Source organism: Gopherus evgoodei, chromosome 2, assembly GCF_007399415.2.
Source record: "Gopherus evgoodei ecotype Sinaloan lineage chromosome 2, rGopEvg1_v1.p, whole genome shotgun sequence".
In the NCBI taxonomy this organism is placed as follows: Eukaryota; Metazoa; Chordata; order Testudines; family Testudinidae; genus Gopherus; species Gopherus evgoodei.
Window position 1 is genome coordinate 110,544,996 of NC_044323.1, and position 15,280 is coordinate 110,560,275.

The 15,280-nt window shown below is 41.0% G+C and overlaps 1 protein-coding gene across 1 annotated transcript in view; it reads left to right on the top strand.

Moving 5' to 3' along the window:
* Positions 1-13,242, top strand: part of FHOD3 (formin homology 2 domain containing 3) — a 645,976-nt gene extending 632,734 nt beyond the window's left edge. Inside the window, 1 exon segment of the mRNA XM_030551482.1 lies at positions 11,812-13,242. Within this exon segment, the coding sequence (XP_030407342.1) occupies positions 11,812-11,894 (83 nt within the window). The 3' untranslated portion in view covers positions 11,895-13,242.
* The last annotated feature ends 2,038 nt before the right edge of the window (positions 13,243-15,280 follow it).

The window sequence follows — 15,280 nt, forward strand, 5'->3', positions numbered from 1 at the left end:
CATGCTGCCTGGCAGAAGCAGCAGGCCAGAGCACTGGCGGCGTGGCAAGGTGAGGCTGCAAGGGAGGGGAGAACTAGCCTCCCAAGCCAGGAGCTCAGGAACTGGGCAGCATGGTCCACGGGCCGTAGTTTGCCCACCTGTTTTAGTACATCAAATGTATATTGCACTTCTGTTTGGCAAGGTCAGGGAACGTGTCCTTTTCCCCAGAATGCATCATTTGCTTTTTTGGATTTGATGTTTTGTTCCAGAACATTCTCCTGGTCCCAAGACCTAGGAAATGAAATGATTATAGTCCAACACAATTCAGTGAAAGCATTTTTTCCCTCCAAAGCAAGCAGTTTTCTGAAAGCCTAGTTTAAAAACTAGTAAACCTGTATTACTTGTAAAGGTAACTGAAATTTATTTTCCAGACAGAACTCCTAGAACAACCTACATCCAGAGTTTCGTTTCAGTGTGGTGAGCTTCTTCCCTGGCACTCATTGCTTTCTTTTTTTTATGTTGTTCTCCATAACCTTAAGCTTTCTATGGGAGAACAGCATTGTCTTTGACTCAATAAGCAGTCATATTTTAAACTACCTATTTCAGGTTTAGTCACGCCGTCCTGAATTGTCATGTCCTCATCTTTTATATCAGATACTATATTGGTATGCATTGATGCCAGGGCAGCTGTTTGTTCAAACTTGACAGCTGTGGTTAACACATAGCTGCAAAGAGTGGTTGAAGAGAAGAACACTTTGTTGATCTAGAAGTCGGTATTCTTAGAAAATACAGTCTGGTATTTGTGCTTGTTTCTTCTCTCCACAAGATGAAATACAGGGGAGGAATTGAACATATATGCCCATTGGTAGTACGTTACAGACCCAGGAGCACAGCAGCTAAGTAGAGTCAGGATACACATTCAGTTCTTCCTCCTGAAGTGACTCAGGGAGCAGTAACTCTAGGTCTTGTGGTCCCAAATCCCGTCCCAAGAAAACAGCAGCCACAAAGGAGATAGCAGCAGCCCAAAGTGAGTGAATCTCCCCATCACATTCTGGTTGCTATCATCCAGCATGGACCAGTGCTGAAAGATTGGAAGTGGGACCTGGACAACTAGGAGTTTAGGCTGCTCAGTGGAGAGACAGGTCGCCAAAGGTCATGGGGGGCAGAAGTGGCCAATGCAGGCACTTCCACTGCTACACTGCTAGTCATAGAATGACTTTCTCTGGCCACTGCAAGCTCTTTTTCTGGTCCATCCCTTAAGGTATGTCTACACTGCAATTATACATCCGTAACTGGCTCATGCCATCTAACTGGGGCTAAGGAGCTGATTCATTCCAGTGTAGACATTTGGCATCGGGCTCCAGCCTGGGACCATACCATCTCACAGCATCCTAAAGCCAGGGCTCCAACCCAAGCCTGGACATCTACAGTGGAGATAAACAGCCCCTTAGCCCCAGTCGGATGGGCATGGGCCAACCATGGGTTTTAATTTCAGTGTTGCCATCCCCTTGGAATTCATGGGCATGAGGCAGATTCTCAAAGAGGGGAGCCAGTAAAGGAGCTGTGTGATTTTAACTAGAATTTTGGGCAGGTAAAGCAAGTCTGAAGGCTGAGGGTGTAGTAGTGGGTTTTTTTACAGTGGGTTTTAGCAGAGAAGTCATCTTGCTTCCCAGCAGGATCCCACAGTGTAACCATAACAAAACATTACTGAATTTTTTGACTTGTCCCTGTGACTATATGTGTAATACATAGTCTCCAATGAGGCAGAAAGCAGACATAGGAAGGATCAAAGAATAGCTGATGAACTGAGACTTCCCAGGTGTTTGCTAAATAAAGACCATCAGTGCTGAAGTGTCCTATATTTCTTGATTGAGTGATGCTGATTGTTATATTGCAAGAACAAGCTGAAGGTGCTACGAGGAAGCTAGGATTTGGCAAGATAAGGATGCATAGCAAATGTTAAGTGATAGGATTTGAATAATTCATATGGAATTATAGCTCCATAGAGGAGTGTTGGGAAGATGATCTATTTATGGTTCCAGGTCATAAGTAAGTAAGTGTCATTTCTCGCTACAGAATCGTGGAAATTAATACCGTGTAAGTAAATCACAACAAAAGTTGATTTTGACATCTGTAGTTTACCTCTTCCAAGGGATAGAAATGGTTGATTCATTGTTGTCAGTTATTTATTTTGTTTTCAGTTGGCTAGGCAGAAAAGTCATTTCGCTCACATTACCCTTTGTTTCCCTCTTTAGTATATTTTAAGGGTTTAAAGATTTTTTTTTTCCTTTTTATTCCTGGCATAGTGAGTATGGATATCGCTCTGGGTACTTGAAAAATAATGTATGGTCTGGTTGCACTGCTGACCTTAAACATGCACTTTGTTTACTTTGGTTTCAATCCATCTTAATAAAGACTTCAGGTTTACACCAGGTCAACTGTATGCCTGTATTTACATCATTCTTCCTTCCTTATAGGAGATGTCTTCCTTCCAGCATCTGAGTCAAGAAATCAGAAGCAGTGTGTTGTTGGCTTTCAAGATCAAACTGTCCTTGAGGAAAGGGCTTCAGTTAAGAACCAGAAATAATAAGGAAGTTTAGAGTACAATATAAAAGTGCAATCATGCATGGGTTTACTGAAGAGCAAGGTGATAGCCACAGTTGCCAAAAGGAGCCCTGTAATGCCCTGAAAGAAATCTCACATGATCATTTTGTGAGGGCAGGAATTCCAACTACATTCATAATATTGAGATTGCATCTGGAGGGATGACTCTGTTAAGAGATGCAAAACAAGCTCCCACAGCAGTTACCTTGCATTTTGCTTTGGCTCAAAGCAGGGCAGCACAAAGGGGAGAGGGAACCTTGCCCACAGCACAAAGGGGAGGAACCCCACCAGTAATTGGATCAGAATTTCTCAAAGCAGAAGTAACCCTGAATAATCAGCATATGCACAAAAAAAACATTTTGATCTCAATTGTTTCGAATCTATCATGTTGGTTTATTGATCTGCTTTTTAATCTTCTTTATTCCTTAACAAAGACTCCAGTTGAGAAATTATTAAATTTACATTCCAATTCCATAGAATTTATATGCTCAAAGATAATAGCCCCTCTTCTCCTAGTCCTTTTTGAACACACAGTTCTAAGTCTACAAGTCCTAGTAAAGTTGCCTCAGTAAAACACATCTATTACTAAATAATAATTGCTTTAAAAATGGAATTTACAAGGTGTGTGCCTAACACCTCTGCTAAACCCCCTTGCTTTTTCTACCTTCAATCCCTTACCTGGTTTGCCTATATATACAGTGGCTATTTACAGTCTCATCTTGCACATACATATTACCAAGTGTAGTGCTACTACTGTGAGTATTACATTCAGTACTCCCAGTACTCCATGATAATATTTATGGCATGGGCTCCAATTCAGATTAGCATTTACGCATGTGCTGTCCTGAACAGGGATGCTTTCCTGCCTCAGGACCATAGATTCTAAGCTTTTCAAAGCTGTATTATTCTTCCATATTTATACAACAGTCTGGGTCACGATGGACACTATATAGATCATTTAATTAGTGGGGAAGATGCTGACACCTACAAACATACCCAGAGATACAAGCCATTTTAGTTAGTAATTAAAACAATAGGTTAAATAGTAAGTAGAAACAAAAAAAATCCTTCCTTTATCCAAATTCTTCAGAATAACGTACCTATTGTTGTTCTCTAGAACGTAACCCACTTAAAGCTCAAACACAACTTTCTTTTATAAAGACAAATTTATCCTCTTTTAACTTTTGGTTTCCCCTTTATGTCATTTAATATCTAGTCTTACAATGGAGATGGCTGAGTAGTTGAATTGTTTGTTAGGAGAGACTGGCACTATTTATTAAATTTGGTTGGGACAACTTCTGACACTGCTGGTCCTGACTGAAAATGCTGCATATTTCAGTTGTCTGCACATTTTCAAAGTGGTACTGGATGAGATCCAGGAATTCCCTCACAAATCCCATAAAGAAAAATTTCTGTACACACCAACACCACTTGGGCAATTTAGCCCTGCTCATGCTCAACAATGACATATGCCTCGCTTAATGCAAGTTTAGCTTAATGCAGACTATAAGATATTGACGTGAAAAATACATCATGTAAGAAACCAGTGGAAGGCGATGAGGAAGAAAAAGAGTTTCTGAACTGAGCTTTCATGTAACCAAACTGCCATAGCTTGACTGATGGGGGCAAAATCAGAGAGGACTTAAATGGCAGTGTGTGTAATATATTGGGTGTACATTGATTGGAAAGGGATTATCTAGATCATTTAAACACTGATCTGAACATGTTGTAGAAGATAAACCCCTTTGAAGTGTAAGTCAGATTGCCGGAGGGCCAGCCCTCAGTCTCCTGCTGTTTATCATATTTGATAGACTACATTAGCAGAAAGATCCCAGTTGGAAAAAGTGAGAAGCTGCTATATGCATTGTTGTTATGAACGTGTTGGTCCCAGGATATTAGAGAGACAAGGTGGGTGGGGTAATATCTTTTACTGGTCTAACTTCTATATTTAGACAATATAGTAATAAGGGTGTCCTCAAAAGAAGACCTAAAGGAAATAGTAATCCAGTGGTATGACTAGCTAAAATGGCATGAGATGAAAACGAACATGACTGAGTTCATGTTGGTCAGAAGAGATGCCACATGGAAACGGGAGATGGAGATTAACGGAGTATGACTAAACCAGACCAACCAGTTCAAGTACATTGGTGGCTGGGTTATGGAAGATGGTGAGCTTTAACATGAGATACACTCAAGACTGGGGTGTGGGGAGCTGGAAGAGTGTGGAATAACATCTGCAGGATTGTGTATAACAAGCATATGCCACTGAGATTGAAATCCCACCTGTCTGGAACAATGGTGTGCCCCGCAACTCTGTATAGTGCAGAAGCTTGGGGAGTAAAGAGATGGCATGTTCAACACCTACAGGTGTTTGAGATGGGATATTTTTCTCCAATAAAAAGAGAGTCAAAGTGGATAAGGTAATATCTTTTATTGCTATTCTGTTGATGAGAGCGCCTTCTGTTGGTGACAGAGACAAGCTTTCAGGCTTACACAGAGCTCTTCAAGTCTAGGAAACGTACTCAGACTGTCACAGCTAAAAACACACAATAAAAAGTCACAGAAAAAGAGAGATTGTGTAATGCAAGATTAGGATGGAAGTCAAAAACCATAATGTTGGCTGTTAAATTGAAGAAATGTGACTTAGCTGGTTGGGACATATAAAGAGGGTGAACAAAAAGGACCTGGTGAAGATAAAATGGAAGGAGAAGGTGCTAGAAAAGAGACCTTGAGGAAAGCCAAGGAAGTGATGGATGGATTGCATCAAAGAACATGTTAAGCAGACTGACCTCAGATAAATGAAGATGACACTTACTTGCATGATGACCCGACCCCAGATCATGGTATAAGAGGAAGAAGAAGAAGTTGATTAGAAAATAGGTGTGAGTGAATGGGCTGGGGGGGGTAGGGAGGGGAGTATTTAGCATGAAATGCAACTAAAGTACATAAGATAAAATAGGATCATGAGACTGCTTAGTCTCGTATCCTCCAGTACGCTGCTTTTCCTACTAACCTCCCTGCTTCCCCTGTAGGTAATTTACAGCATCTTAAACTTGTTTTCTGACAAACTGTCATCATCATTTACTTCGTCATTGAATTTGGCCAACAGACTTTCATAGAATCATAGAATATCAGGGTTCGAAGGGACCTCAGGAAGTCATCTAGTCCAACCCCCTGCTCAAAGCAGGACCAATTCCCAACTAAATCATCCCAGCCAGGGCTTTGTCAACCCTGACCTTAAAAACCTCTATGGAAGGAGATTCCACCACCTCCCTAGGTAACCCCTTCCAGTGCTTCACCACTCTCTGAGTGAAAAAGTTTTTCCTAATATCCAACCTAAACCTCCCCCACTGCAACTTGAGACCATTACTCCTTGTTCTGTCATCAGGTACCACTGAGAACAGTCTAGATCCATCCTCTTTGGAACCCCCTTTTAGGTAGTTGAAAGTAGCTATCAAATCCCCCCTCATTCTTCTCTTCTGCAGACTAAACAATCCCAGTTCCCTCAGCCTCTCCTCATAAGTCATGTGCTCCAGCCCCCTAGTCATTTCCATTGCCCTCTGCGGGACTCTTTCCAATTTTTCCACATCCTTCTTGTACTGTGGGGTTTGGGTGGGCTTCAGAGTCTGATCTGCAGCCTCAGCTGCAGCATCCATACTGCTGCTATTTTTACTGCACTAGTTTGAGCCCCACTTGCATGAGTCTGTTTGCCTTGCCTGGGCAGCTTGCTCCCAGCTGCAGTGTAGCCATAACCAGGGCTGGCTCCAGGAACCAGCAAAGGAAGCAGGTGCTTCAGGCAGCCAATCGAAAGGGGTGGCATGTCCAGGTCGGCGGTGGCGGCACTTTGGTGGCAGCTCAACTGGCCCACTTCAGTCTTCTGCTGCAATTCAGTGGCGGGTCCTTCACTCCCTGCCTTCCTCAGCAGCATTTCTGCAGTAGCTCAATCATTTTCTTTTTTTCTTTTTTTTTTCCCTCGCCACTTGGGGCGGCAAAAAAGCTGGAGCCGGCCCTGAACATAACAACATAAGAGTTTTACTCATTTTCATTGTTTTCTAGGACACTTGTTGGGAATTACACCATTTCCATGATACACGCACCCCCAACATGGACAAAGTGCTTGTATTTATGTAAAGGGATACTGTTGCAATTCAGATGGTGCTTGCATGGAAATGGTGTACTCCTACATGCCAAAAGCCATTGAAACTCTTAACATATGTGGTGCCAACCTTGCTTTTTTTACTGCTCCTCACTTCTAGTGAAATCAGGGAGGCTAGCCGCCCTTTAAAAAACAACCTGTTTAGATTACTTATGTGCTGAGAAAAGACTGTGCTTTGGGGATTCTTCTTGTATTTTAAATGTTCCCAATTCTGTGAGGGCTGCTTCTCTTTTTAGTTGTTTGACCCAGTGTGCTCAGATGAATTCACCAAGTTCATCACAGGCATGCTACGTTCTGCCAGAATATCAAATTAAGTTAGATTTCCTAATTGGTAAAGAATATCGTCCCCTCCGACCCCCTAAAAACAACATTTGGTTTCTGGGTTATGAGATCTCAGCAGGACTTTCTTGTGACAAGAGTAAAAGTAATTTTCTTCCTGTTTGATGTTTTTATGTTTCTTTAGCCAATGTTTTAAAGATTGCTTAAAGAGCACAAAAGGTCATTAGAAAGCTTTATTTTTATTGTCATTGCCTCCAGAATGCATTCCATAACTCAGTTTAATGTGGGCTGCAGCAGGCCAAGAGTTTTACAAGCCAAGATATTATGTCTAGTCAAGTTAGTGACATGCCACAGAGTTCAGTGAAAAGGGAAGAATAAAGACCTAGTTTGAGTAGTATAATGTTGCATTGAGTGTAAAACATGGAAGGAAAAAACTCTCTCTCCAAGTCACTTCTACTAATGGATTGTACTCCTGCCCCAAGCTGGTAGGAGACCCCCACCAAATTCAATCTCTGGAAGTGAAAAAGGCCTAGAATCATCTGCTCTATAGCATGTTACAAGGATATTTACCTACCCTCCAGTTCACAGGGAAAGTGCATATTCTACTGCACCCCTTTACAGAGTGCAGTTAGATTTCCCCTGTTTCAGCCCTCTCCAAGGGATAATACAGGGGGGCCAGGGGAAAATGTGACAGGACTGTGATGTCCCCTCCTTTCTACTTCTGCTCACCCCTGGTGCTGTTTAAAGAGGCCGTCCTTGCTATTCGACAAATGCAAGGCCTTAAATTCCATCTGACTCGTAACGGGCAGACTAAGATTAGAGAGACCTCCTTGAGCTCCATGTCCCCATAGCACACTCACACAAGAGCCAGGTCTGGCTCTAGGTTATTTGTAATTAGAAGCTTTAACACTGAAAAGCACATCATCTTCACAAGGGATCTCAAGCTCTCCCAATCCCGAGGCATGTTAGAAACAAATCATGTTCTTCTGCTCAGCAGCAAACCTTCTAAGTCTGCTACAATATGGGCATGCAAGGCCATAATGCGTGGGAAATTGCCATGTAAATACAGAGTAGACGCACTTCTACTTGGTAAGTTTGAGTGTTCCAGTAGGCGCACAATACCTCATGAAGTGGCATTTTCAGGGCTTGCCTAGCAGGCTTATCTGTTGAATCTCATTGCTGAGAGCCTGATTCTCTCCACAGGGGAGCTTTTCATTAGATTTACAGATTTAAAAATGTAATTTCATTACCCTTCAAAGTCTGCCTGTCTTTGGAGCTGCTTTCTCCTGTCTCACTGCTTAAGTTAAAAGGTCCAGGCACTGGGATGTCTAAATCCAAGTTATCTTTCTTTGTTATAGCTGAGACCTAAGGTAGTTTAGCAAAATCCTACAGAACCGTACAAGACCTTTTTTGGTCAGTTACTTCTACATGTGTCCAAGTACTGAATGAATGTTACTATTATTATTTATTTGAGCTCTGGTAGCTCTTAAAGTCCTCAACTAAGGGTTGGGGCTCCATGGTGCCAGGCATCATACAGTCATAGGATAGAAGATGGTCCCTGCCTCGAAGAGCTTAGATTAATTTTGTACATCACTTAGGATCATATAGCATCTAGTGATGTCCTTGAACTGAGTCTCCAATGAATTCAGAACATGGCATCTCTTAAGATACATAATGATGATTCTCACCTACAGCAACATCCTTGGTTCTCTTTCACATTTTCTCATAATAGGCTTTTTCCTCCACAGTATTCTGACTCCTAATTAAGTACTTTGTATATAATTTCCCTAAAGACCAATTCATTATTACATCTGTATTTGGCATTCCCTTTACATTGGTTTGCATAGTGAAGTTGTAGGCCTGTAAGTAAAGTGGAAATGGGAATTCACCATCTTCTGTTTTTGTGTTCAGTCTAAGGTAAAGCCACATATTTTTTTCCCTTCAAATTTTTTTCAGTTAGCCAGTTCTATATGTGGAATAGTAACTGTATTGACTTTTAAAGATCTATATAGACATAACTGAATTTTGTTTATTCTAGCCGTTTTTTGTGGATGAATATGGCCCTGTTATTACAGTGTCTGAGTGTCTACCAAGTATTTACAAATGGACATAACAATTGATCTCTCTGTCTTTACTTCAGCCTTGCCATTGTGTAAGAAAAAATAGCTTGCTAAGTTTAGAATGTTTTTCTTGTTTATGTGTGTGTGTGCATGCATCTATCGTGACATTTTTTGGAGGAAAAGCTAATTTGAAGAAATAAGGTTTGCATTAAGTTCAGGAAATGGTGTGGTCTTATTTCTTGTGGGAGTGAGTTCCACATTCTAGGTCCAGCTTCTCTGAAAGTTCTGCCTCCTGTGCTCATGTGCCTCCCTCTAGAGGTCGACAGATACATTGCTCCAGTGGAATGTAGCTGGTTTTGTAGTTCAGAGTCACAGGTGCAGAGATAACCTCGTAGGTAGCTAGAGCCAGTCTCATGGAGGGCCTTGAATATAACAGGACAAATACTTTAAACTGGACTATCTATTCAGCAGGGAGCCAGTGCAAAGAGCAGAGCACTGGGGTGAACAGTGCATGACAACTGTGTAAATATCAAGCAGACATAATGCTGTATTTTGTGTCAGTTGCAGCTTTTTGCCGGGGGGGGGGGTGTAGTTTCATTTTAGATACTCAAGCCTTGAAGTCACAAGTGTGAGGATTATTGTGACCGTTTCTGATAACTAGGGTTGAAATATTCTGGCAATTCACAGTTGGATGTGCTTTTCTGTTATTGTTGTCATGACTGTTGGGAATCTAATAGCTCTGAGAACTCCCAAAGGACCTCCACGTTAGGACTGATTCAGTAATGTAAGGCAGGTGGTCTGGATAATAGGAGTGTTATTTGAAGCACTTCCCTGTTCCTACCAGCATCTTCTTAGTTTTCCTAGGTTCAGTGTGAGCCCAGACCTCTCCATGCAGTGCAGATTTCACCGAAGCATTGATAAAGTTGGGAGATGGTGCTAATTTATATCTGATGCAAAGGAGATATGGAGATGAGTATCATGCAACGTTTCCTCACATTCTTCCAATGGCTTTGTATAGAAGTTAAATAATATAGGGAAGAGGAGTGAGCCTTGAAGAACTCCTCAAGTGAGGGATTCAGGGGTGAAGGAACAATTGTATGTGTGACATTCTCAATTCACTTAATTGTCCCAGATAATGGAAGAGAGAAGTGTAGCTCTGAAATGTAGATCATGCTTTCCCCCATATTTGTGACAGGGTGACCCTGACATTATTTTCCTCTTTCTTATCTCATTTGTTTTCCATAACAATCCATTTAGTCCTTTCACTCCTGCTAGACCCATGTCTATGACCAGTCAGTTTCAGTAACTTGGAGTGACTCTCTAGTGAGTTGGAGCTCTTAATTATGGTGCATAAAAATAATGCTGGAAGCCAAAGAGTTCTTAACCATGCTCTGTAATTCCTTTCTCCAGAGCTGTGTGTCTTCTACTGGCTCTCTTCACTGTTACAGAGCTCTGAATATTTTTGCTCTGCATAAATTATAGTTTGGACTTTGGATGTACAATATATGTTTTAATGTACATTCTGCACGTCTGCCTAGACAACAAACTATTGGAATGAGCAGTCAGTCCATAGGCCTCCCCATCCCACCCTGAAACAAGATGTGTTCACCTGCAGCCCCTAGTGACAAAAATTCTAGGGAAGTGCACAGTCACAAATTCCATTTGTTATAAAAGAAATGGCAAACTCCTCTTTAAGGGCTTGTCTACATGGTGCAGTGATGCACAACGGGGTGTGAATTCTGAAGCGCACCAAAATGCTACTCACTAACTGGCCTATGTAAACCCTGTTGGCATGCAGTAACAGTACCCTAGTGCGCATTATGACAGTCTATGTTATAATGCCCATTAGGGAACTTATAGTGCGCATCAGCCAGGTCTACACAGACAAGTTAATGTGCGAGATATTCATGCACTTTAGAATTCACACCCCACTGGTGCACATGATCATATCATGTAGACAAACCCTGAGTCTGTGAAGCAGAGATAAATTTAAAATGTAAGTTTCATGTGTCAAATTATACTTATTTGTGCTGCTGTCAATATTATTGTGGTAGTACAGATTTTCCAGACACATCACAAAAAAATAAAAAGCCAAGGTCTCAACCCCTGTAAATTAGCTATAAACCATTACTGACAATATATGATGTGGAAATGGGGGGAGGAGTGTGTAGTAAAGGGGCACAGCAGAAAACAAGGGGAAAGGAAATCTGGTTTTGGAGCATTATTTATAAGGATTCTGATTACTTTTACTTTTGGTTCTTTTTCACTTTGATGTTATTAGAGGATCAGAGAAATAGCAATTAAAACACCGTATGGAAAAGTCTCACAGAATTTAATAGGGACAAAACAAATAGGGTTCGATAACAAGTTCTCTAAAAACCTATATGAGAATGCTTATTCCTTCTGTGGAATGTAAAAACCATTTGATACAAATCTAAAGAAATTTGATTTCCTTAGGTTCTGTAGGATTTTACTTAAGAAGCCAAGACTTGAAAAAACTTGTTTTGAATCGATAGATCGGTGTTATAGAAAGATTTGCACAGCTGCTGGGTATCTTATGGTCCCATTGAGTTGCCAGATGAGAATGCTCAGCTGCTCTGAAACTCAGGCCTTAGAGACAGAGCTGCTGTTTGTTTGATGCTGTTTTTGTGTTAGAATATATATTGCAACTGATAGTCCTGTATATCACTCCTAATTGTTCTTTGCTTCCCTTTGGATTTTGTGACTGTACAGTAAGAAGAACACTAAAGAGTGGACTGACACCAGAAGAAGCCAAAGCACTGGGCCTCATCAGCACCTCTGAGATGCAGGTGTGAAATCTGCAAAGGTGGCTACAAGCAAAACCATCATGGGTGATACACGGGCTGACAACCATTCAGTGTGGCATTGTTCTACCAGCCTCATCTGCTGCTCCTGACATCCCATCCTCTGTTAGTTTAATTTTGATAAGATATATAACAGAACAAACAAAAAGGGCTAAAGAAGGGTGTGTCACAGCTCAGCACTAAAATCTGACAGATACAAAAAGGAGTGTTTGAGTATTTCTAGATGAAAGCTTATAGCTTGTTCTCTCATGATGCATTGATGTTGGTATTAGGGGACTCTCCTGAGCATTCTTTTATTGTGTGAGCTATGTTTACGTTGGCTTTTCTTGTGGCCTGTTTTAGTCATTGTAAAGCATGGCATTTTGTCAGTGCAAAGAACAGTCCTTAAAGAGGCAAAATCACGTCTGTTACAGTTACTATGATCTTCCTAAGATTGTTTTATTGGACAGACATACACAAATCTGTACAACCCTATTTTTATCTCACCACCAAAGAATGTAAAAATGTATGTGTACTTATGTATATGTACAGTATAGATGTGTGTTTATGTACAACATACACATATAGTCCTGGGGTGAAATCCTGGCCCCACATAAGTCAAAAGGCCAAAGATTTCACTCCTGGGGCCTTAAAATTCCACCTGACCTTCAGGAAAGGAGTGTCTTTTTACAGGAACTCAATGTTACTCAATGGAATTCACCCTGCAGGGCAGGAAATAGCCTGCAGTGCAGGTGGAATGTTTAGGATTCTGAACTGCATGTGTGTGTATGCACGTACACTGTACCTAATATTGTACACACACAGATAGCACAGAATACCTCTTACTGCTGAACTCTAGGTATACTGAGTCTTTGTACAATTTCAGAAATTTATGCCAACAATTTACATGCTAGATAAAGAGGTTCTGCTGCCAAGATCAAGAAATTTGGTTCACCTGCCTGAGCCCTTCGTGCTGCTTTTCTCTGTTGTGATGTAGCTTAGTGGTGATTTAGCTTCAAACCGATTGAACTGAACATGAAATGGCCCTGCTAAAATGCCTCTACATTTTGTCTTTTTTCATCAATAAAATAAATAGCAAGGATACCACAGTGAACATTCCTCTTCCCACACAAGGAATTTGCTGTTTCCTTGTTCGTCCTTATCTCACTGTTTATAATTTACTTCTATAAACATCTTCAGTATATGTCTGAGGTTAAGTGCATGTTCTATTCTGGTCTATCCCCACATAAACGATCACAGTCCATTGTCCAAACCAGACAGAATTTTAGAATATACTTTAATCAGCTCTACTTGCCTTTAAGTGAAGTACATCCACCTCAGTGAATTTGAAGTGAACCCGTTTATTTTCATGGGAACTGCAGTTTAGTAACAACAACAAAAGGGAACATTTTGCACCAAAGCATATCTAGATGGAATGGTACTGAAGAATGCGGAATTAGCGCTTTCTGTGACCCTGGGCTGGGACTAAAGATGTATAGACTCCTGTATTCTGTTCCACTTTGAGGACAGGAAGTGCTAAGGATAAGGCACCAAACAGGCAAAATTTCAACTATATATGAGACTATGTTGAACACAGCATCCAAGTAATCTGAGAGCCAATCAACAAGCAATACTGATATAAATGACCTAGTAGAATCAAACTAAATGCAATATGTTGGGAAAACTCCCATCTGTGCAATTCTCTCCCTCAGCAGTTGGATTTCAGTCCTTACTGACAGTTGCCGGGGGGGCTTAACCCATCCAGTTCATAGGTAAATATATGTCCCTGCTATGAATCCCGATTGTTACAGTATGGCGTTGGGTTTACAGACATTGGTGAACATGTTTCCCTGCTATTTGGCTGTTAGTTTAGTTTAACAAGTGGATTTTGCAAGCAGACAGAAGCCATTCATTGGTTAGCTAATAAATCATAGAGTAAAGAATGAGTTGAAAGCTGTAAAGAGGAAAGGACTGGTCAGAAAACTGAAGGAAATAGAATTTATTTAATCACATTCTTTCATTTTAAAAGAAATGATGTGTTGCCATCAGGGTTTTGGAAAGGATCTCTGCATGATACAACACTTGGCCTTTCATTATGTTTTCTTATCTTTCTGCTTAAGGTTGCATAAAACACATAGATGGATGTACAAGGGGGTTGTGGAGGTCAGTGAGGTCTGAGTGAGCAGTTTGGATTGCAATTCATGTCCTAGTTAAAAGCAGATCTGAATCTGAGTCCTGCTCTGGCCGGATGCTGAAGGCCTCCTTCAAGGTGCTCAACTCCCATTCCTGGTGCTTGACACTTGGCAGGATTGAACTTTAAATTCCCTGCGTACTGTGCTGTATATGCAGCCTGAACAATGGGAATCTCCACTTTTAGTTAATTCGGGAGGAATTCTAAAAGAGTAGATGGTGATTTGCCAGCGTAGCAATAGGAAGCAATTCTTGTGTTTGGGGACTGCATTTTAGTGGCATTTCCCAAGTGTCGTTAAAGTTAAATGTCTCTCAGCTTGCATGTTCAAAATCCTTTGGATCCCCCTCATTTAACAGGGATTTAGAAATTAACAACAAAAATGTGAGTCAGGATTAATATTTGCTTAGGATAGGTGGTTGTTGCTTTTACAACTCAAGAAAGAGATCTACCACTCAAGAAAGAGATCTTGGAATCATGGTGGATATTTCTCTGAAAACATTCACTCAGTGTGCAGCGGCAGTCAAGAAATTGAACAGAATGTTGGGAATCATTAAGAAAGGGATAAATAATAAGACAGAAAATATCACATTACCTCTATATAAATCCATGATATGCCCACATCTTGAATACTGCGTGCAGATGTGGTCGCCCCATCTCAAAAAAGATATATTGGAATTGGAAAAAATTCTGAAAAGGGCAACAAAAAGTATTGAGGTATGGAACAGCTTCCATATGAGGAGAGATAATAAGACTTGGACTTTTCAGCTTGGAAAGGAGATGACTAAGGGTGGACATGATAGAGATCTACAAAATCATGACTGGCATGGAGAAAGTAAATAGGGAAGTGTTATTTACTCCTCATAACTCAAGAACTAGAGATCACTAAATGAAATTAATGGGCAGCAGGTTTAAAACAAACAAAAGGAAGTATTTTTACACACAACACACAGTCAGTCTGTGGAACTCCTTGCCAGAGGATGTTCTGAAGACCAAGACTCTATAACAAAGTTAAAAAAAAGAGCTAGATAAGTTCATAGAGGATCGGTCCATCAATGGCTATTAGCCAGTATGGTGTCCCTAGCCTCTGTTTGCCAGAAGCTGGGAATGGGTGACAGGATGGATCACTTGATGATTACCTGTTCTGTTCATTCCCTCTGGGGCACCTGGCATTGGCCGCTGTTGGTAGACAGGATCCTGAGCTAGATGG